The sequence below is a fragment of the Hemiscyllium ocellatum genome, chromosome 35 (assembly GCF_020745735.1).
Source record: "Hemiscyllium ocellatum isolate sHemOce1 chromosome 35, sHemOce1.pat.X.cur, whole genome shotgun sequence".
NCBI lineage: Eukaryota > Metazoa > Chordata > Chondrichthyes > Orectolobiformes > Hemiscylliidae > Hemiscyllium > Hemiscyllium ocellatum.
The window spans coordinates 19,885,545-19,909,591 of NC_083435.1; the positions used below are offsets into that span (position 1 = coordinate 19,885,545).

General features: G+C 39.9%; 1 protein-coding gene across 6 annotated transcripts in view; it reads right to left on the reverse strand.

The window, feature by feature from the left end:
* Positions 1–24,047, reverse strand: part of LOC132832449 (RNA-binding protein 4B-like) — a 119,874-nt gene that overhangs the window by 56,417 nt on the left and 39,410 nt on the right. For 4 of the 6 annotated variants that reach the window (XM_060850454.1, XM_060850456.1, XM_060850455.1 and 1 more), the window contains exon 5: positions 23,633–23,732. The exons of 1 other annotated variant lie outside the window; for it this stretch is intronic. In XM_060850454.1, the coding sequence (XP_060706437.1) occupies positions 23,633–23,732 (100 nt within the window). Of the gene's footprint in view, positions 1–15,048; positions 15,092–23,632; positions 23,733–24,047 lie in introns of those variants that run through there. One more of the 6 variants, XM_060850452.1, reaches the window with a different exon arrangement.

Consider the following 24,047-nt stretch of genomic DNA (forward strand, 5'->3'; position numbering starts at 1 on the left):
AAAGATTTAAAAATGAGCCGAGGAGTAATTTTTTTCAAGCAGAGGGTGATGCATGAAGGGAACAAGCTGCTCGATGATGAGCAAACACAACATTTCGAAGGCATCTGGATGGATATACGAATAGGAAGGGCTTAGCGGGATATGGCTGAAATGCTGGCGAATGGGACTAGGACAGATTGGGATGTCTGGTTGGCACGGACAAATTAGACCAAAGGGTCTGTTTCCTTGCTGAATGACACTTTGACTCAAATTTAAAGAAAAAATTTGGATATTAGAGGCAATTTAAAACAGATTCATAAGGCTGATTCCAGGGATGAAGGGGTTGACTTTTCAAGAACGACTGAACAGATGATCTCTTTATTCATTAGGGTTTAGAAGAGTGATGACCATTTGAAACATAAAATTCTAAGGGGACTTCACAACGTAGAGATTAAAAACATGCTTCCATTAATAGTGGGACCTTGAACTACTGGACATAGTTACAGAATAAGACGACACATTTGAACCTGAGATGTGAAAGACTTTCTTCTCTCAGACGGTAGTTCCTGGGGTCAGGGAGTCCAGAACTAGAGGGCATAGTTTAGGGTGAGAGGGGAAAGATATAACAGAGACCTCAGGGGCAACGTTTTCATGTAGAGGGCGGTACGTGTATGGAATGAGCTGCCAGAGGAAGTGGTGTAGGCTGGTACAATTGCAACATTTAAAAGACATTTGGATGGGTATATGAATAGGAAGGGTTTGGAGGGATAAGGGCTGGGTTCTGGCAGGTGGGACTAGATTGGGTTGGGATAGCTGGTCGGCATAGACAGGTTGGACCAAAGGATCTGTTTCCATGCTGTACATCTCTGTGACCCTATGACTCTATGAATGTTTGGAATGTCCAACTCAGATTCATGGAAGTAAAATTACAAAAAGTGTTTAAAGCTGAAGTAGGTAGTTTTTGGAAATATAAGGGAGTAGAGGGCTATGAAGATCTGGCATGCAACAGGAGTTTAGGCCTGGGGCAGTTCAGCCATGATCTTATCGAAAGACCAGGCAAACGTAAGGAGCAAATGGACTATATTTCTCCTCTCTCTTATTTTCTTAATGACATATAAAACAAAGGATTTAGGTTGGTGAATTCTCATAGCCCATTCAGCTCCCTCTTGAAAAAAATAAAACCACTGGCAACTATATTCCAATCTCACTCCTTGCAAACAATGCTTTAACTTAAATGTAACTCAAGCTGTATACAAGGATTTCGATAATGGTCGTACCTCAAATTTTCAAGGTTTACAAGACAGTCAAATAATATGTTGACCAAATCAGCCTTACCCACTTTTTCTCCTTTTTGTTCTATTTGACACCATGGTTTGTTTGAAGTAGAAAGGAACTCCAGCCAAGATTGCACAGCAATTATCAGCACACAGGCCTTAATGGCTCTGCGCAGACAGGTGTTCCGGCAATTACTATCTGCACACTTTATATTTAAGTGAGTTCAAACAGTTCAGTGCCTCCAGTACTTTGTTTTCAGATAGTTCATAAATACTTACGTATGTGTCCAACCGAGTTAGTATCTTCATTTGCAATGTTTTTAATTTTTTACATGCCTTCATGGAGAAGTGTGCCTCCTGGCTTCCTGTTCACTACTGACACAGAGGAGAAAATATCTTTTAAAATCAACATGCTTGTAACCACAGGACTGCCTAAATCAGAATTCCTGTGCAGTTGATTCTGAGGGAATTGCTGCAGCAATTGCAAACGCCAATGAGCAACACCCCGATATTTCAATAACCTCTAACTACCCCTAACCCCGCTCCACTCTTGCCTGATTGGACATCATCCCCAAACCGATCTGACAACTTGCATTGCTCCGACTTCAAGGCCACTTCCCAGAATAAACAATCTCTCCTCTGATGCAACATTTCTCCAACCATAACCTGATCCCATCCCACCCGTCCATGACTTACCCTAAGCAATCATCCACTTCCCTGGCACTCTACCCACATGGTCGCTTACCACCCTCACCCAGCTGTCCCCTAATCCCCTTCTACATTTCCCCACCTGTCCTGCCATCTTACTGAAAGGAAAAAAGTACAAGTAAAATTCAAAACATAGTTCAAAACAAACTGCTAGAACTTCTTAAGACCAGTATATTATCACTGTTCAGCTGCCACTAAAGAGGTTAAGAGTTACTGCAAGAATGCAATTAGGAACTTGTATTGAATTAGGAATTATGTAATGATTTGATTTGTCACAAGAGTCATATAGCATGGAAACAGACCCTTCGGTCCAAGCAGTCCATACTCAACATGCTTGCAAATTAAACTATTATCAACTGCCTGCTTCTGGTCCATATCCCTCCAAACCCATCTTTTTCACGTAATTATCCAAATATATTTTAAATATTGCAATTGTACCCACATCCATCACTTTCTCAGTCAGTTCAATCCATATGCAGACCACCCTCTATATAAAATATTTGCCTCTCATCTCAGTTTTTACATCTTTCTCCTCATGTACCTGAGATACAATGAAAAGTGTTATTTTGCATTCTATATAGGCAGATCCTATCACAGAAAGTACATCATGGAGCAGAACAGAAAGCAGAATACAGTGTTGCAGCTGCAAAGAAGGAGCAGAGAGCGATCAACATAAACACTTGAGATGTCCATTCAAAGATCTGTTAGTGTTGAAGGGACGATTAATTGTAACAGGGTAGTATTTTGAGGCCTGGTGTGGAATCATATAACTGGACAACTATTACAGCCTGGGTATGCTGGAAAATATTATCTCAATTCCATGTAATTGATCAGTTGAAATGTACATCATCTTTGGTTAGGTGCAATTCCCTTTGCAGCTGCTTGAATGTAAACAGTGAACAATGAAACTGGAGTCTTATCTGAACACTGCAGATGTGGGAGAGATAAAACCTTTCCATTTCACAACAACCTCATTTAACTTACATACTGACCGTTTAGTCGTAGCTATCAATGTCTGTTGGACATTTAAACCACGGAATACAGCAGTGACTGCTGTAAAGATGAGATGGTTTCAAAGATGATCATCTACATTGCTGGATTCCGAGGAATTCTGAACAGACTTTCAATAAGGTTAAAAATCACACAACAACAGGTTATATAGTCCAACAGGTTTATTTGTAAGTACTTGCTTTTGGAGCACTGCTCCTTCATCAGGTAGCTATGGAGCAGGATCATACGATACAGAATTCTGCGATCTTACCACCTACAGTTAAGTTTCTGTCAGCAGGAAAGTAATCAGCTGCTTGTTTAATTATTTAGCATCATACAAGCCATTTGCACAATGTGGCTTGGAGGACAGCAGCAGCAGTGATCGCTCACTTGGCAACGTGGCACCAACGTCATGCACAGCAACTATCAGCACACAGGCCTTAATGGCTCTGCACAGACAGGTGTTCCGGCAATTACTATGTGTAAACTTTTTTTTAAAGTGAGTTCAAACAGTTCAGTGCCTCCAGTACTTTGTTTTCAGATAGTTCATAAATACTTATGTATGTGTCCAACCGAGTTAGTATCTTCATTTGCAATGTTTTTAATTTTTTTACATGCCTTCATGGAGAAGTGTGCCTCCTGACTAATATTGTTCCTGTTCACTACTGACACAGAGGAGAAAATATCTTTTAAAATCAACATGCTTGTAACCTCAGTACTGCCTGAATCAGAATTCCTGGTGCAGCTGACTCTGAGGGAATTGCTGTAGCAATTGCAAACGCCAATGAGCAACACCCCGATATTTCAATAACCTCTAACTACCCCCAACCCTGCTCCACTCTTGCCTGATTGGACATCATCCCCAAACCGATCTGACAACTTGCATTGCTCCGACTTCAAGGCCACTTCCCAGAATAAACAATCTCTCCTCTGATGCAACATTCCTCCAACCATAACCTGATCCCACCCCACCCGTCCATGATTTACCCTAAGCAATCATCCACTTCCCTGGCACTCTACCCACATGGTCGCTTATCACCCTCACCCAGCTGTCCCCTAATCCCCTTCTATATTTCCCCACCTGTCCTGCCATCTCACTGAAAGGAAAAAAGCATAAGTAAAATTCAAAACATAGTTCAAAACAAACTGCTAGAACTTCTTAAGACCAATATATTATCACTGTTCAGCTGCCATTAAAGAGGTTAAGAGTTACTGCAAGAATGCAATTAGGAACTTGTATTGAATTAGGAATTATGTAATGATTTGATTTGTCACAAGAGTCATATAGCATGGAAACAGACCCTTCGGTCCAAGCAGTCCATACTCAACATAATTGCACTTGAGATGTCCATTCAAAGATCTGTTAGTGTTGAAGGGACGATTAATTGTAACAGGGTAGTATTTTGAGGCCTGGTGTGGAATCATATAATTGGACAGCTATTACAGCCTGGGTATGCTGGAAAATATTATCGCAACCCCATGCAATTGATCAGTTGAAATGTACATCATCTTTGGTTAGGTGCAATTCCCTTTGCAGCTGCTTGAATGTAAACAGTGAAGAATGAAACTCGAGTCTTATCTGAACACTGCAGATGTGGGAGAGATAAAACCTTTCCATTTCACAACAACCTCATTTACCTTACATACTGACCATTTAGTAGTAGCTATCAATGTCTGTTGGACATTTAAGCCACGGAATACAGCAGTGACTGCTGTAAAGATGATATGGTTTCAAAGATGATCATCTACATTGCTGGATTCCAAGGAATTCTGAACAGAGTTTTAATAAAGTTAAAAATCACACAACATCAGGTTTATTTGGAAGCACTTGCTTTTGGAGCACTGCTCCTTCATCAGGTAACTATGGAGCAGGATCATATGATACAGAATTCTGCGATCTTACCACTACATTTAGTTTCTATAAGCAAGAAAGTAATCAGCTGCTTGTTTAATTACTTAGCATTATACAAGCCATTTGCACAATGTGGCTTGGAGGACAGCAATGTTCATCACCATTGCCATAACTGTGCATCATTGGTAGGAGGAGTGAATGCTTGAGTATTTGGTGTCAAACAAGTAGTCTGTCTGTCTTGGATGTTGTTGGAGCTATGTTCACCCAGGCAAGTAAAGAATATTTCATCACAGTCTTCACTTCTACCTTGTAGATGGTGGACGAGCTTTAAGAAGTCAGGTACATGATACTTGATTCTTAGCCTCTGACCTGCTCTTGTAACCATAGTATGGCTTGTCTAGTTCAGTCAACCCAGCAGACTGATAATGGGAATACACTGATGGTAATGTCAGCAAATGTCAAGGGGTGATGGTGATATTCCTTTATCTTCAAGGAGTGGTTATTGACAGTCACTTATGTGATTTGTCATTTGTCAATCAAGCCAGGAATTTTTCAGGTCTTGCTGTATTTGTACTTGGAATTTGATGAATCACAATGGCGATGAACATTGTGTAGTCAATAGTGAATATCCTCATTTCTGAGCTTATGATGAAGACAAAATCTTTGATGACATATTTAAAGGTTGGTAGGCCTAGGATACTACCCTGAGAATTCCTAGAGCCAAGAGGACTCATCTTCAACAATTATAACCATCTTCCTTCATGTTAGGTGTGACTCCAATCAGCAGAGTTTACCCACTGATTCCCAATTGCTCTAATTTTGCCAGGGCTCATTAATGCCATACTCGGTCAAATATGGCCTTGATGTCAAAGGCAGTCACTTGCCCAACCTGTCTGAAGATTAGCTCTTTTGTTGCTTATGTTTGAAGCAAGGTTATAATGAGAATATGAGCGGAGTAGCCCTGGTGGCCCCAAACTCGGTCTCAGTGAGGTATTACTAAGCGCATGTTGCTTGATAGTACAGTTGATGAGTACTTTCATTACTTTACAATGATTGAGAAGAGACTGGTTGGGTGGTAATTGGCTGGTTTGATTTGCTCTGGCTTTAATATACACGATGGACCTTGGCAATTTTCCACATTTCTAGATCGATGCCAAAGTTGTAGCTTGGCTAGTGATGCAGCAAGTTCTAAAGCACAGGTGTACATTGCTATCACTGAAATATTGTTGGACCCAGAGCCATTGCAGTATCCAATGCCTTCAGCCATTTCTTCATATCAAGTGAATTGTAATGGTTGAATACTGGCATCTGTGGAAATCTGGATTAGGCCAAAATGGATCTTCTAGCTGAAAAATGTTGTAATGACTTCAGCCTCACTCTTTGCACTGAGGTGCTGGACTCCCCACGATTGAGGAGGAGGATATTTGTTGAACATTTTTCTCAATTAAAGTAGTCTTCACAAATAGTGTGGCTAAGATGATGTTCAGCATTCTCGCCTTCACTGCTCAGACCAATGAGAATAGGAGTTGGGGTGTCATGTTGAGTTTGTACTGGATGTTGGTGAAACCACTTTTGGAATACTGTGTAGTCCTGGTCGCCCTGCTATAGGAAGGACATTATTAAATTGAAGAGGGTTCAGAAAAGATTACCAGGATGGTGCCTGGACTAGAGAGTTTCAGATAAAGGGATACACCAGGGGGCTGGGATTTTTATCACTGCAAGGTAAGAGATTGATGTTATAGAGGCTAATGAAATCATGAGGGCATAGATAAGGTGAAAAATAAAGGTCTTTTCCCTAAGGTGGGGGACTTCAAAATGTGGAGGCATATTTTTAAAGGTGAGAAAAGGAAGATTTAAAAGAGACCTGAGGGGCAATTTTTCAAACACAAAACGTGGTTTGAATATGGAATGAACTGCCAGAAGTAGTGGTAGCTGCAGATAGCGTTACAACATTTAAAAGATGCTTGAATAGGAAAGATATAGAGGGATATAAGTCAAACACAAGCAAGTGGGATTAGTTTAGTTCAGTTTGGAAAACTTGGTTGGCGTGGGTGAGTTTGACTGAAGGTTTTCTTTCCATGCTGAATGATTGTATGACTCTATGATTCTAGTCAGAAAGATTCCTTGCCCACGTTTGACCTGATGTCATAAAACTCCATGGGATAGAGTCTATACTGAACATTCTCAGGGCAATTCATTCCTGTGTACCACTGTGTCTCCACTGGGGCTGGGGGCTATCCTATCAATGGGACAGGACATACCCAGTTACAGGGAGAAAGCAAGGACTGCAGATGCTGGAGATCAGTGCTTAAAAATGTGTTGCTGGAAAAGCGCAGCAGGTCAGGAAGCATCAAAAGAACAGGAGAATCGACGTTTCATGCATAAGCCCTTCTTCAGGAAACCCAGTTACAGTAAGGTATAATTTCATGGGTTTGACCATGGCAGCTTCATGCTTAACTAGCCTGTGAAAGGACTCACCCAATTTTGACACTAGTCTCCAAACTTTATTAAGGAGACCTTTGCAGGGTTAACAGTGCCATGTATGATGTTATGATTTCTAGTGCCAAGGTCAATGCTAGATGGTCTATCTGGTTTTAGTATTTTTGTAGAGTTTTTAAGCACTTTAACACAACTCACTTGGCCATTTCAGACTCTCTCACATTGCTGAGAGTTTGGAATCATATGCAGATCAGGCCAAATAAGGACAACAGCTTCCTTCCCTAAATACTGCTGATAAATTCCAGATGGGAGAGGTATGGTATGTATGCAATCAAGAGCTGTAGCTTTTCCAATACCAGTTCCACCAGCAATTACTTCAAATCTCAAGGACTGAACCAAATTGATCAGAAATGGATCATCTTCTCAGGCCTGACTTTTGCATTGATTTACTGGCCTGAAAGATGACTGAGAACTTCCAGGCTTATGCAGCCCCCTTTTCCAGTTAACCACTAAACTACATACCATCACTCAAATAGGCTGTGACTATGCATAGCACTTTGATCACTTTGCTCTATTGCACACTGCTCCCTCACCTTTGAAATGTCCTTCTAGAGAAGCGTTTTTAGAGCTAATGACATCCTGCCTGACTTATGTGCTTTGTCTCCTACTTTTATTGATTAGTTTAAAATTGAATGCAAATTGTACTAGAAATGTTCAAATTGGCTTTAGTTTTGATCTGCTAATTGAATTAAAGTTAAATTAGAAGTGAGAGCAATACTAAAGGATTCAAAACTTAATCTCTGGTAATCAGAGTTACCTCCCTATAAAGTAATGTCAGCAGAAGCAAAATAGTTGATGGATGAATAGTTGGCAAGTCTGAAATCGGAAACAATTAATTGACTTCACAATAAAAATATTAATAAAGAGACATGACATACATATGCTGAAATACATATCCTGTTGCATGTGGGAGGTCCAGGGGTGCATCTCTTGTCCAGGGTGACATGCAGAAACGTTGCGGATGGAGGAGCTTTAGCTCTAGACTTGACTGGTAGCTGCAAACAACCACAAGGTTGAGAATGTTGTGGATTGTTGGACCTCATTCTAGGGAATGAGCTAGGTCAGGCAATCAAGTGCCAGTCGGGGATACTCAATCCACAACTTAAGGTTGTGCAGGCACAGAGTGAATGGATGAAGATCAGATAACTGGTGCTCGAGTCCCAAATCTATCTTCTGTCCAATGGTATAGATTTGGAATCCTGCTGAAAGCCACCCGGGGAACTCATCAAAAGCAGAGTTCAGTCCCATTGCTGGCTAAACAGTGTAGGGGTAAGACATGTAAAATAATTAGAGATTCAATTGGTGAGGAACAGATGGATGTTTCAGCAGCTGCAGATTTTAATCCAGATTGTTAGCAGATGTTAATCAAGTGAACTACGTTTCTGTGTTGCTGCTGAGTACTCTGAGAGGGGAAGGGTGAATAGCAGCGGAACAGAGAGAATTGAGCTCTTGTTGGCAGTTAAGAAACCTTCAAGCAGGATTTCACAAAGATGAAATATTAACAAAAGCCCAGGTACTTTGTACTAGTGAATACTGAAATAGGATAAAGAGATAAATGCATGGCTTGAGAGCTGGTGCAGTAGGGAGGGGGGGGAAAATTTTCCAGAGGCAGTATGGCCGATTCTAAGACACGGGATCTAAACCGGCCAACAGATTAGTACCAGCTGTGCTGATGTACAATGTCCTTGCATGATAGTTTGCTAAAGCTATTGGGAGAGTTTAAACAAAATTGGTAGGACAGCAGCTAGGATGGGATATCAATGTAGAAAAACAAAATATTTTCAGTCCACCAATTATTTGTGTAAGAATAGAAAGAGATCTACACTAAGTTCACAGCACATGGATGTGAATGGTGGTTTGGTCACTTTTGGAATACTGTGTTCAATTCTAGTCTCGCTGTTACAGAAAAGACTTTGTTAAATTTGAAAGAATTCTGAAAAGATTGCAGGGATTGGGGAGTTTCAATTACAAGGAGAGGCTGAATAGGTGGGTTTTGTCCCTAGAGCCTTGGAGGCCAAGAAGTGACCTTAACTAACTTTATAAAATCATGAGATAGGGATAGGATAGGGTAAGTAGCCAGGGTAAGGGAGTCCAAAAAGACAAGACATAGGTTTAAGAAGAGAGGGTAAAGATTCAAAAGAAACCAAAAGGGGTAATATTTTCACGCGGAGGGTGGTGCGTATACAGAATGAGCCTTCAGAGGAAGTGGTGGAAGTTGGTACAATTATAACACCTAAAACACAGCTAGATGGGTAAGTGTATAGGAAGCATTTGAAGGGGACATGGGCCAAATGGGAATGTTTTCGTGATGTATAACTCTATGACATAGCATGTGGTAAATTAGGAGCTGGAGACATGGCTGAAAAGAACTTAGGACTGGTCACGAACTATTTCTGGTTACAAATATTAAGGGAAAGGGGGGGTTTGGGTAGGGGAATGTGGCAGAATTAAGTAAGGTGAATATGGTGAAAATGTGATCAAGAGGAAAGATGCCAAGATAGGTCAAGCAATCAGGAAAGTTAAAAGAACAGCATTATTTATTGCAAGTGAAATTGAACATAAAAGTGGACGATCATACTTCATTAATACAGGGCACTGGTGAGACCACATCAGGACCACTGTATAATGACTTGGTTTCCATATTTAAAGAAGGATGTAAATACATTGGAAGCAGTTCAGATACTTACTAGATTAACAAGTGCTATGGGAGATGATGAGGAAGGTTTAGGTAGGTTAGGTTTGTACCTGTTAAAGTTTAGAAGAGTAAGAGTTGATTTGATCAATACATATAAGCTCCTGAGAGAGCTTGGTAAGGTGGTCATGGAGAAGGGTATTGTTTCCTATCCAAAAATCTAGAATTAGCAGTCACTATCTAAAAATAAAAGAGTCAATCCTTTAAAACAGACAGGAGGCCAATACTTTTCTCTGAGCGGGTTATCAATATTTTGGATCATTTTCCTCAAAGGGTGATAGAAACAGACTTGTCAAATATGTTTAAGGTAAAGTTGAATAGATTCTTATAAGCAAGGGACTGAGAAGTTATCAAGGGTATGTCAGAATGAAGAATTGAGTTAAGAGTCAGATCAGCCATGATCCTATTAAATGACTAAGCAGGAACAAGGGGCCAAATTGCCTACTCCTGTTCCTTACTCATAAATACCCACCATTCAGCATGCACATAATCATGAGTTGAAGCTTCACCAGTTTTCACTTCGTTTTGCACATGCAGCTCTTAGTACTTTTTTTTTGCAATTTTCATTAAACCGGAGTTGATCCTGTGCCTTAATGATAATGCTTGATTAAGAAATATGTTAGCCATGGAGTCGTGATTGGTTACTGTTCTGTTCCTGGTGACACAACATGAAGTACAGTACTGTGTGTGTTAGAGAACTTCACTATCTAGTTTTTGAAGAGTTCTTATACATAACTGATTTTTAAAAAATCTCCATCACCAAATTGTAAGACTTTTTCTCCATCTTTTAACCATCAACAGCAGGTCACCTATGTTCCCCAACTAATTTACATGCAAAGCCCATTAAGGATAACACAGGCCAAAGGTGAGGGAAGGATCACTATCTGTCAGTATTGTTCCTAAGATTAATCTGCAGCCAGTTCATTGGTGAGAAACGTAGGCTTTTCCCATTTGGTTCTCTCAATACAAGAGGCACAGCCTCCCCTACTGGTTAGTTATTTGTCAGCTACCATTTAGGACTGGATTTCAAAGTTTTGATTGGATTCCTGGTTTGTGGGACGATTTATACTGTTTGTAGAATGTCGCTTCCACTCTCGTAAGTTTATTCTGTTACCACCCCATCTTAAGTATGCTTGGTGCTGCTCTCCATGCTGCTTATTGAACTGGAGTTTTAACATCTAGTTTTGAGGACCAAATCATTACGTTATAGATTCCAGAGGACTATAACTCTGATGTTAACGACCTACAACACTTTATAGATGTGGAGTTCTGGGCCAAAAGATCTGCTTTGAACCTATCACATTTCGCACCGTGGTGTCAATAGCATAGATATTATCCTTAGTATAACGATGCCACTTACTGTGTGATTAATGCTCCCACTAACACCATTAGGAGTGGAATCATTCAAATCAACTGGTTCTCTTAACACTCTCATGAAGGCCAGTCTGTTGTTCCAGAGCCAAACTGTGTAATGGCCATGATCCTTTTCAAAAGCAGCATATACTTAAGTGCCCTTGCTATCATTAATGTTTTTTCAAGGCAGTGGTGAACATGGTAGAAATGTTGATTCAATGAATGGAGGTCATAGGTGATAATCAGTCAGAAATTTCTATAGCAATGTAACTTGAATTGAAGTGATTATTGAGGCCTACCAGCGCCAGGGCCACACGTTGCCACCTTTGTACCACTGGGCCTCAATCAGTGGTAGGTCTATCCAGCTGGAGGGGCAGATCATTCCAAGAATACTGATGAAAAAAATCAGATACAATTTTGTGTGCATGATTGTCAGGTTGTTGCTTGACCAGGATATGAAGAAACTTCACCAATTTTGGCTAACTGTAGTTCACAGCACATTGTAGGATTGTCTGGGCAGGATCGAGTGCCTTGGTAGATATTCACTTGGCTGCTTCATATTACTACTATTTTGAGTTTTCTGCAATGATTTGATGCAACCAAAATAGCTTGTTGAGTCATTTTCAGAAGGCAGTCAAAAGCAAACCAGGTTGCTGAAGGTCTGGATTCATATCTAGATGAGACAAGGCAAAACTTTCTAATTTCTCACCCTAATTAATATTAATGAATCATATGGGGCTTTTCAGCACTCCTTCAATTTCAGCATCACCACATCAGAAACTAACAAGTGCACTTCATATTTCTTCAATTGAACTTAAATTACTTAAACACTATGGTCAGATGTAATTCAAGAGCCTGGGTCATTAGTCCTGGCTTCATCCAGTAACAGTACAAACACATTGTTTGCCTTTATACTGGGGTATTTGTGAATTGTCCCGATGACTACAAAATTAAAAGCTTCACCAAATTGTTTCTTTTCCTCGCAATGTTGTTCATTGTTCTGGAATTACGTGTATTGTCTCAGATGCTGCATGGAATTGGTCAGAATTGTCAAATGTGAGCAGAAGGTTAAGCTGAAGCCTCCTCAGTGAGATGAATGCTCTTAATAAAAAGATACTGCGCCTAAAAGATAAAAAAAACTCTGCTGTAGAAGGTGAGTATAGAGATAAAATATGGTAGAAAAAAAAACCTTAAAGAGTGAACTGGTGAATGACAGATCACCTGTGTACCACAAGTACAATGTGTGTATATTGTACTTTTCAGGACCAAAAGTGGCAGCCTTAGGTTTAGTATTAAGTTTGCTTGGTATATAACAAGATTAATATCATTATGGTAGCAAATAGCTTTGATGTGCCCTATTTCAGCTTTCGGCATTCATGGTTAGCAAACAGCTCAGGACCTATTTCCCAGGTATTCCATAAAAGCAACCTTGAAGTGGATGGATAATTATGCTGGCAAACAACTGTAATCATCAGATGGGCTTGCTGGGTAATGCACTTATTCATACTGGAAGATACTTATACTAATACTAAAACTGTCTTCTCTGCAGACAAAAGAATACGTACACTTTGCACCGGTTTCTAACCAAACTAGTCAGCAACCATTTTCTAGTTCATTCTTCAGTGCAGTTCTATGACCAGAGTCAACCTGCCTCATTAAAATTTAAACAACTGAAACAAATTAACAGTCTGTCATCCAATTAACAATCTGTCTTTGGCAACATCTCTATCAATCAGACTCCACTTGACAATCAGTACACTTCTCATGCAGTGCAAATATATCATTTGCCTTTATGCTGGGGTATTTGTGAAATGTCCCGATAACTGCAAAATCAAAAGCTTCAACAAAATGTTTCTTTTCTCAGCAATGTTGTTCGCTGTTCTGGAATCACGTGTATTGTCTCAGGTACTGTGTGGAATTGGTCAGAATTGTCAAAATGTGAGCAGAAGTTTAAGCTGAAGCCTCCTCAGTGAGATGAAAGCTCTTAATAAAAAGATTACTTTTCCCTACTATGCAGTTATAGTCCATCATCTAGGCAGGGAAAAGTTTCAATGAAGAGATGCAATAATTGCAATATCGCTAATACATTGAGACAGTATTGTGTGCTCTAAGTACTTTTTTGGCTGTTGAATTAAACTCTTCAAGCATACTATCGTCAACTGGCAGTGTGTGTGTAAAATTGAGTCAATTTTTTAAAAAAATGGTCCGAAAACAAGCCTTGCTGGTCAGTTTTAATTGTTTAATATTCAATAGCATTACTAAAAGGTATATCCTATGCAGTGACAATGATATTCTCTTTAAAAACCTTCATGTTTACCTTAAAACTGTCACCCAAACATGTTAATTAATCTTTATGACAGTATGTTAGCCAAGTGTTCCAACATGTGTCGTGCCACTTCAAATCACACAAAAATATTTTCTATCCTCACTACAGTCCTAAATCTTTCCTCAAAGATTTAAGTGACATGATTAGATTTAGATGAGATTCCCTATAGTGTGGAAACAGGCCCTTCAGCTCAACAAGTCCACACTGACCCTCTGAAGAGCAACCCACCCAAGCCATTCCTCTACATTTACCCCTGCACCTAACACTACAGGCAATTTAGCACGACCAATTCACATAAACTGCACATCTTTGGACTGTGGGAGGAAACCCATGCAGACACAGGGAGAATGTGCAAACTCCACACAGACAGTTATCTGAGGTGGGAATTGAAGCCGGGTCCTGGCGCTGTGAGGCAGCCGTGCTAACCACTGAGCCACCGTGCCACCCCAAAATTAGCACAGCCAGGATAATTTGTAGTTTTTTAGATTAAATTACCTACAACGTAGAAACAGGCCCATCGGCCCAACAGGTCCGCACCAATCCTCTGAAGTCTAACTCACCCAGACCCATTTCCCTCTGACTAATGTACCTAACACTATGGGCAACTTAAGACAGCCAATTCTTCTAGCCTGCACATCTTTGGACTGTGGGTGGAAACCCACTCAGACAAAGGGAGAATGTGCAAACTTCACACAGACAGTCACCCAAGGCTGGAATCGAACCTGGGACCCTGCTGCTGTGAGGTAGCAGTGCTAACCACTGAGCCTCCATGCTGACCATGAGACAATTTTCCTCTCCTCCAGTATTTGACATGGTCAACCAGATCATAACTACACTTTTTCTTTGTTGGCCAGTGCACTGGGACTTATGGTATTTGGCTAATTCTTACCCATAAAGCTGGAGAATCTTGAGCATTTCTTCCTCCTCCCACCATCAAATACTACCTCTGTAGTTCACTAAAAATCTTCTCTTTTTCCACAACATGCTTCCCGTTGTTGATAATTTCTTCAGATGTGTTGTCTGCTTCTGCATGGAATTTGATGACAACACTGCTCTGTGCGCAAGCTGTCTACCTTTCTCTCTCTCGCTCTCGAGTTCAACTGTTGTCTTTATCAAACCTTTTCCCAATGTGATCCCATTTTAATTTTTCAGACTGCATGTGACCAAAGAGTGATAATCTGAGTATTAATGTTATTGAGTGAATTAATACAACAAGTTACTACAGAACAAGACAAATGCCTACATATTCAGATTTTTATCATAGCACCAACAAGGTCTCCAATCAGCCCAATAGCCAAAACACCAAATCAATCCACCTTTATTTTTGTCCAAGTGTTTTTAAATCAATTCTTCAGAGAAAGAATTGTGAATGAGCCATAAGTTACTGTTCCAAACCATTTCATAGTTTTTTTTAAAACCTGCAAAATAAATAAATTTGCATAAGCTAGCTGATGTAGTCTTTGAAACTGCTTAATGTGACATTTAAAAACAACACCAATTAGCCAGAATAGCACCACTTCTTGGTGAAAATAATGAAGATAGTTTAAACATCTACTGTACAAGGAGGCAAAGAGGTAAACAGGTTTTATTGACAAGGCTGGTGAATCATTTAGCAAGAACATAGGAACAAAAACAGACTATTCCTCACTTTAACTTGTTCCAATATTCAATGAGATTATGGTTACCTTATTTCGAAACACCATTCACCCCAAACTGAACACCACTCAATGTTGTGATGTAATAAAAATCTAAATCAATTCTGATCTTAAATTTCAATTGACCCAAGATCCACAGCATTTTGCAGGCATGGCTTTCAGATTTCCACTATTCTTTGTAGAAAAGATGTTTCTGAACTCAAAGCTTAGCTCTAGTTTTACAATACCACCTTTTGGTCTGGTTTTCCCTCAGAGGAAACAGTTACTGTCCCTATCAAATCTCTTCCATCTCAGAACAATTGCTCTCTCATTTGATGGAATATAAATGAGAGAGAAAGATATATGAACAATCAAGCAGCTCACTGGGAAGGAATTGAATTCCTACACGGGTGAACAAAAGGACCTACCTATTCAATACTGAATCAGCAAACACATAACTAAGCATGCATTAAGTATTTTGGTCATTTGAACAGAGCTAAAATTCTAGAGAGCACTTCTAGAAAGCAAAGTGGAGGGCACCAAAAATAGGGGCTTATCTAGGTTTAGGAGAAAGTGAGGACTGCAGATGCTGGAGATCAGAGCTGAAAATGTGTTGCTGGAAAAGCGCAGCAGGTCAGGCAGCATCTAAGGAGCAGGAGAATCGACGTTTTGAGCATGAGCCCTTCTTCAGGAATGAGGCTTATCTAGGTTTAGTTGGATGATAGATATGTCACACAGTATTTGTAGATGAACTACAATGAAAGTGCGAGGATTCTATAACACAGGTAACATGACACAACATAACACAAGGTCTCCAAGCAAGAGTTGGTACAAGCAGCAGGAGCAAGTGAAGTCAGAAATTCCCCTTTTGCTCGACCACTCTGGCTATTGTGTGAGAAACATGGTTGCGTGATTGTCTCATGTAACATACTTAAAAATAAAGTCTTCTGGCTAGCCCCACCATTGCTGCCTTTATGAAACAAAGGTTTGGCCTCTAATATCTCAGAATAAAGGGATATAAAAGTGGACATTTCTCCAATCAAATGTAATCTGATGACTCAAAGCAAATTACTGTGGATGTTGGACACCTGAAATAATAATAGCAAATGCTGAAAATACTCATGCCAGCAAGTATCTGTGGAGAGAGAAAAACAGTTAACTCGTCAGGTGTTTTGATAATACTGTTAAAGTTAAGTATTTCCAGTAGCATTTTCTGTTCTTATTTCAGTAACCCTTTAAGTGTGCTTATTCTTTTCTGTAACTATTTGTATTTCTAATTTCCTCCTACCCCTTTGACTCAAGGAGTAAATATCTCCTGGAGACAATTCATTTAACTATTATACAGCATTTTTCCAAAGGGAGTTGGTTGACTGGATGGCTGGTTTGCAATACAGATTGACATCAACAGCGTGGGCTAATTCCTCTGCATAGGCAGAGGCCATCATGAAGGACTCTCCTTCTTGACCTCATCCCTTACCCGAGGTGTTGCGACCCTCATAGTAAATCACCACCAGTCATATCTCTCCAATGAAAGTAGCCCTATGATCCAGTAGTATGTAAACTCACCATTCCTCTTACTTTATCCAAAAGGAATGATAAATGCTTGAACTACAATAAATAAAAGTGTCAGAAAACTTAAGAGCCTTTTTAAAAACAAAAGAAATAATTGAAAACCACAAAATCTTACAGTATAAGACATATAAAAGTCAGGTGATCTACAATATTTCTTTAGTCTAATTTATTCACAACTTTAACTTTTATACAATTAAGAATAATTCACATTGTACCAATTCAAACCTCACCCCGTTGTGAGTTGTTACACATTGCCAATGAGACATTGAGCTGAGAAGCCATTTCTCTTACATTAAAGTTCACCTAAAGTCAGAAGTTGTACGTAATTAAAAAAAATCTGTTCACAAAGCATTCCCAAATTAGACAATCAGACAGCTTGGAGGAAGCATTTTAATTCATCTAATGTGCATAAGTAAACATTACCAAATTAGATAAGCTGTGAATTAGATGCAGTGGGCAGGCACAGCTTTAATGATGTACATCAAACAACCCTACAACATGGATATCATGTTGTAGGGCTTTCCCCATAACTTGAGAATTAACATGAACACTTTACATCAAAAACTAGCATGACATTGAAATTCACCAACTGTACATATTATTAGGAGTTGCGCTACAACTTTATAGTAGGCCATTGTTGCGTACCCCTTGCCTCAAAAGGGCCAAACAAAAGTCTAGCAAAATCATTTTCGTATGTACCCTTTGCAAGCATCAAGAAAAAAAAAATCAGTATTCTGAACTGGTAGCAAGATCCCAGTTGTAAAAGGGCAACAATAGCTCTACTTTATTGTAATCTGTTAGCAAAATGAGGAAACCTGCTCAAACTAAATGTTTTTTGAAGGAGTTTGTTAATGGGATGTGGGCATTGTTCGTCAGGCCAGTATCGAATGCCCATTTCTAATTACTCTGGAGATAGCGGTGATGAGCTACTTTCTTGAATGACTGTAGGACTCGAGGCGCAAGTACCCAAGGCAGTTAGAAAGATATTTTGCAGATTTTGACCCAAAAAACAATGAAGGATCTCATTCCCTGAAGACAAAACTATAAACAGCAAGTTTGAATTGAGGGAGACCTGGTCAGTCTGTATATAAGGAGAAATTATTTCCATCATGGAAGAATGGTGAATGAAAGGGTCCAATTGCCAAAGAAACAAATTGGGCATGAGGAAAAACATTTTCAACCAGCCTAGAGGTTAGGATATGGCTGAAAATGGGGCAAAGGTGCCGAGTGGTGCCAAAATAAATGTTTAAGAGCTAGCACAAAAAGATTGGAAAATGGCTTTCGAAAGCATCCAGACTTCAGGCTTGTATGAATGAATGCGTCTAGAATTAACAGTTATTTTCAAATAATTTTAATTTATCAGACTTTTGAATGGATCTCTCAATTGTTAATTCTGATCTCTCTCTCTCTCTCTCTCTCTCTGTACCGTCACTGCAGCTGCAAAACAGCAATCTGCTCCGCTAATCTGATGCACTTTGTACAGTACGATCTACCTGTATAGCAGACAACACTTTTCACTGTATCTAGGTACATGCAACAACAATAAAACAATCCATTTGTTCAGTAGATTCTATGTTCTTGTGTCTGCACACTTCAGTCTGGTAACATCAAAAAGTCTTTGCTACATTTAGTCAGAAGTGAAATGCAGAAAAATAAAGACACCAGATCTCTAAGCACCACCATGGTCAAAACTATTTTAAAAGACAGTTATTTCTTAAGGAATTACATAGCCACACACTCAGGATGTCTTGAAACGGTTAAAGGTGGATAAATCACCAGGACCTGATCAGCTGTACCCGAGACCTCTGTGGGAAGCTAGAGAAGTGATTGCTGGGCCTCTGGCTGAGATATTTGTATCATCAATAGACACAGGTGAAGTGCCGGAGGTTGGCAAACGTGGTGCCATTGTTTAAGAAGGGCGGTAAAGACAAGCCAGGGAACTATAGACCGGTGAGCCTGACCGCAGTGGTGGGCAAGTTGTTGGAGGGAATCCTGAGGGACAGGATGTACATGTATTTGGAAAGTCAAGGACTGATTAGGGATAGTCAACATGGCTTTGGGTGTGGGAAATCATGTCTCACAAACTTGATTGAGTTTTTGAAGTAGTAACAAAGAAGAATGATGAGGAAAGAGCAGAAGATGTGATCTATATGGACTTCAGTAAGGCGTTTGACAAGGTTCCCCATGGGAGACTGATTAGCAAGGTTAGATCTTATGGAATACAAGGAGAACTAGCTATTTGGATAAAGAACTGGCTCAAAGGTAGAAGACAGAGGATGGTGGTGGCGGGTTGTTTTTCAGACTGGAGGCTTGTGACCAGTGGAGTGCCACAAGGATCAGTGCTGGGTCCTCTACATTTTGTCATTTACATAAATGATTTGGATGCGAGCGTAAGAGGTACAGTTAGTAAGTTTGCAGATGACACCAAAATTGAAGGGTTACCTCAGATTACAACAGGATCTGGACCAGATGGGCCAATGGACTGAGAAGAGGCAGATGGGAGTTTAATTCAGATAAAGGTGAGGTGCTGCATTTTGGGAAAGCAAATCTTAGCAGGACTTATACACTTAATGGTAAGGTCCTAGGGAGTGTTGCTGAACAAAGAGACGTTGGAGTGCAGGTTCATAGCTCCTTGAAAATGGGAGTCACAGGTAGATAGGATAATGAAGAAGGTATGTTTTCCTTTATTGGTCAGAGTACTGAGCACAGGAGCTAGGAGGTCATGTTGCAGCTGTACAGGACATTGGTTAGGCCACTATTGGAATATTGCATGCAACTCTGGTCTCCTCCCTAACGAAAAGATGTTGTGAAACTTGAATGAGTTCAGAAAAGATTTACAAGTATGTTGCCAGGATTGGAAGATGTGAGTTATAGGGAGATGCTGAACAGGCTGGGGCTATGTTCTCGGGAGCGTCGAAGACTGAGGGGTGACTTATTGAGGTTTACAAAATTGTGAGGGATATGGATAGGATAAATAGACAAAGTCTTTTCCCTGGGGTTGGGGAGTCCAGAATTAGAGGGCATAGGTTTAGGGTGAGAGGGGAAAGATATAAAAGAGACCTAGGGGGCAACTTTTTCACACAGAGGGTGGTACATGTATGAAATGAGCTGCCAGAGGAAGTGGTGGAGGCTGGTACAATTGCAACATTTTAAAGGCATTTGGATGGGTATACGAACAGGAAGGGTTTGGAGGGATAAGGGCCGGGTGCTGGCAGGTGGGACTAGACTGGGTTGGGATATCTGGTGGGCATGGACAAGTTGGACCAAAGGGTCTGTTTTCATGCTGTACATCTCTTTGACTGTATGTCCAGGTCAGGTGAGTTGGCCAAGCTAAATTGCCTTTAGTGTTAGGTGTATTAGTCAGAGGGAAATGGTTCTGGGTGATACTCTTCGGAGGGTCGGTGTGGACTAGTTGGGCCAAAGGACCTGTTTCCACACTGTAGGGAATCTAATCTAATCTAAATAAAATTGCTACGACATATCCACTGCCCACTAGAATGCCTCAATTGAATCTGCCTCCAACATAATTCCAAGCAGGGCATTCCATATCTTAACTATTCATTATGCAAAGATGCTATTTTGCACATTACCTTTTCATCACTTTAATGTGGAGGTGCCAGTGTTGGACTGGGTGGACAAAGTTAAAACTCACTACATCAGGTTATAATCCAACAGATTTATTTGGATGTACAAGCTTTCAGAGTGCTGCTCCTTCGTAAGCTAGCTACCTGATAAAGGAGCAATGCTCCGAAAGCTTGTACGTCCAAATAGATCTGTTGGACCATAACCCGGTGTTGTGATTTTTGAGATCACTTTAAATCTATGCTCTCTTCTTCTTGTTGGAGAGAATATCTGGGGAAGGGGAGGGGGCGGTTAGGGTACATGACTGTGTAGAACTCCAAGGGAAGTGTGGGAAGTGGGCGGGAGAAAGACAGAGACACAGAGAGACAGAGAGAGAAAGAAAGAAAAAAAAAGCGGTCAGTCTTTTGGAGACAGTGCCTGGGCTCCCATCGATGTCCAGCACTTTTGGAATATTGCATATAATTCTGCTCTTCTTCCTATCGGGAAGATGTTGTGAAACTTGAAAGGATTCAGAAAGATTTACAAGGATGTTGCCAGGATTGGAGGATTTGAGCATTAGGGAGAGGTTTACTCGGCTGGGGCTGTTTTCCGTGGAGCTTTGGAGGCGGAGGGTGATTTAATAGAAGTTTATAAAATCAAGAGGGGCATGGATAGGTAAATAGACAAGATCTTTTCCTTGAGGTGGGGAAGTCCAGAACAAGACGGTATAGGTTTAGGTGAGAGGGGAAAGATATAAAAGACACCTAAGGGGCATTTTTTTCACACAGAGGGTGGTGCACGTGTAGAACTGGCTGCCAGAGGAAGTGGTGGAGGCTAGTATAATTGCAACACTTAAAAGACATTTGTACCGGTATATGAATAGGAAGGGTTTGGAGGGATATGGGCTGGGTGCTGGCGGTGGGACTAGATTGGGTTGGGATATCTGGTCGGCATGGACGAGTGGACCGAAGGGTCTGCTTCCGTGCTGTACATCTCTATGACTCTATGAATAGGCAGGAAGAGTGGATATTCTATAGGTTCCGCCAAACAACAAAAGATGAACCTTATTTTTCTTAACAACCAACAAGGTATGTGAGGGAACACAAATTAAATCTGTAGTTTTCTTCATGGACATTTTAACATTAAAATTTATTTATTTTCACTTTAACTGCACTAATTGTATCAAGGCTTCTTAAAGAAAAGACAAACTAATGGCTAATCGAATCAAACATATTTCATCACCCATTCACATCAGGTAGAGCCACAGGCATATTCAACCAGCTTGCCCTTACAAAACCCAAAACAAAATGTTAGATTTCATACATGATTAGATAGTAATTACTCGACAATTCAAGTGCACTAATAGTTACACTAAATCAACATTATTTAAGCAGCTGAGCTCATAAAATGGCTTCTTTACACTTGCTACGTTGTTATGCAAGCTCACTTCTTTGCAAAGAAGGCATATTTTCAGGTTTTGCACCTTTTTGTGAATTTCTTTCTCTCTCTGTGGCAATACCTCATGCAATTATAATCAAAAAACACCTTTTTCTCCTGTAGCATAGATTGTGTGACAGTTTGAAATTCAGATTTACATACCTGTCTTTGTACTGATGAGTACAAGTTAAAAGCTTCAGCAGTATTTCTCCACTTACCGCGATATTTAAACTCTGTACCACCAATGGACTTTCTGCATTGAAGTAATCACTAAAAATATTAATTTTCTTAATATATTCCATGTTTAAAGGGTTGATATGCATGATTTTTCCTACATGGCTTAGCATTTAAAGCCCTCGTATTGTAGTCACAACTGATAATCTGGATAACTTGTTTCAGGTGCCAAACCAAAGATACTTTATAGTTTCAATCTCAAAGAGGCACCTGCACTTATCATAAAAGTCTCTTTAGTCAAATTGAAATAAGTCTCTGCATAAACTGAGGTTAAGAGCACAGAAATCAATGGGGATGGGGAAGGGGTAAGGGAAGAGAAAGTAGTTAGAGAGCGTGGAGGAGGGAAGAGAAAAGTAAGATGGGAAAAACACAATCAAAAAACTAAATTCTTACAAGTTCTTTGAAGGTGGAAGAAATGGAGCATCATTTCACTGGAGAATGTGTGGCAAATAAAACTAGCAGTAGAGTGAGGGGAAGAGAATAAAGCACATGAAACTTAACAGAGTGGAGAGTATATGTTGGCACTGATCAAGATTGAAAATAATTGGAGAAGTCAGCTATATAAGGACTTGTAGATGAGCCAAGCATTTTAAAATCAACACAAGACAGCCAAAATATTTCTCTGTTGAGAATTACACCATGGAAAGGGTTAATTAGAGTACAAAATACAGGCATAGCTGTGAACAGGAAATACTGGTAACATTCAAATAGCTAGCTTGAAGCATGCAGAAACAATCAACTCTGGGAGGATGTGCACGTATTTATGGCAATGATACCAAAGAAGTTTGGGGTGGGGGGAGGGGAGGTCATAGGTGGTGTGTGAAAAACAATGGTGCCAGACGTTTGAATCTTCATGCTGAATATACTACTTGGGTATATCATCAGCGATCATTTCATAGGAGTGAGATTATGGCTATAACCGGAAATATCTAGGCAAATGTAGTGAGACACAGAATGACCAGAGAAATCTTGCTCATGCATTCCAGATTTACAGAAACAATGATCATTCAAATCATGAGGCAAAGCTCAGACTATGTGGAGAAGTACAGTCTAACTAAAATTGATTGAGTTTGTGCAAATGTTCCCTTCCTGCAATTGTAAATTTCACTACTTTTCTTGAAATGTTAAAATAAAGATTCTTCACTTTCACCACTTTTTAAAAAGTAACATTAATGTTTGAAACACAGTCACTCATATGTGAAGAGAGGTAAACTGCACCATGATGCCAGATTCAACTAGGTCTTCTTGATGGCTCTTTTATTTACTCCAGACCAGCCCATGCAGTCTTACCTATGCCACAAGCTCTTGGATACATAATTATCATAAGTGTAAGGAATTGGCTATGCCTCTTTTGAAGCAGTAAATCAAAATAAATTCACTAAGATTTCTCCCAACTAGTTACTACTTCATCTACAGTGACTGATAATTGTGTACTGTCAGCTATCAATGTGACCTGAATACCATACTCCCTTTTGCCCAATATGAGCCAAGTCTCAGAGGTGTAGCAAACCTTTTGCTTACCAGAGAATAATGTACATCCTTAGCTTGCAAGAACAGCCAGGAGAAACCAGTATTAACTCTCTGTGTGCTGTGACCCGCAAGAAAGGATCTGAGCGATAACCTTAAAAAAGACAATAATCCACAATTAGAATTTAGTACAGCTCGTTAGGCCATCACTTTCTTACTTTTGGCCTCTGTAATTGTTCCAATCAGCACTGCATGCCAGGTTTCTAAAAAAATGCTATTAGAACTAGAAGAGCCTATTTTGATCAAGCTTTATGAGCTATGAGGATACCTTTCGATATTTCATCGCTACAAGTATCAACATTAAATGGTAGAGTAATAATTTATTCAGGCAAGCAATCTGGACTATAATATATTTCAAATATACAATTGTTACAATAATGTTATTTTACATGACAATGGATGACAAGGG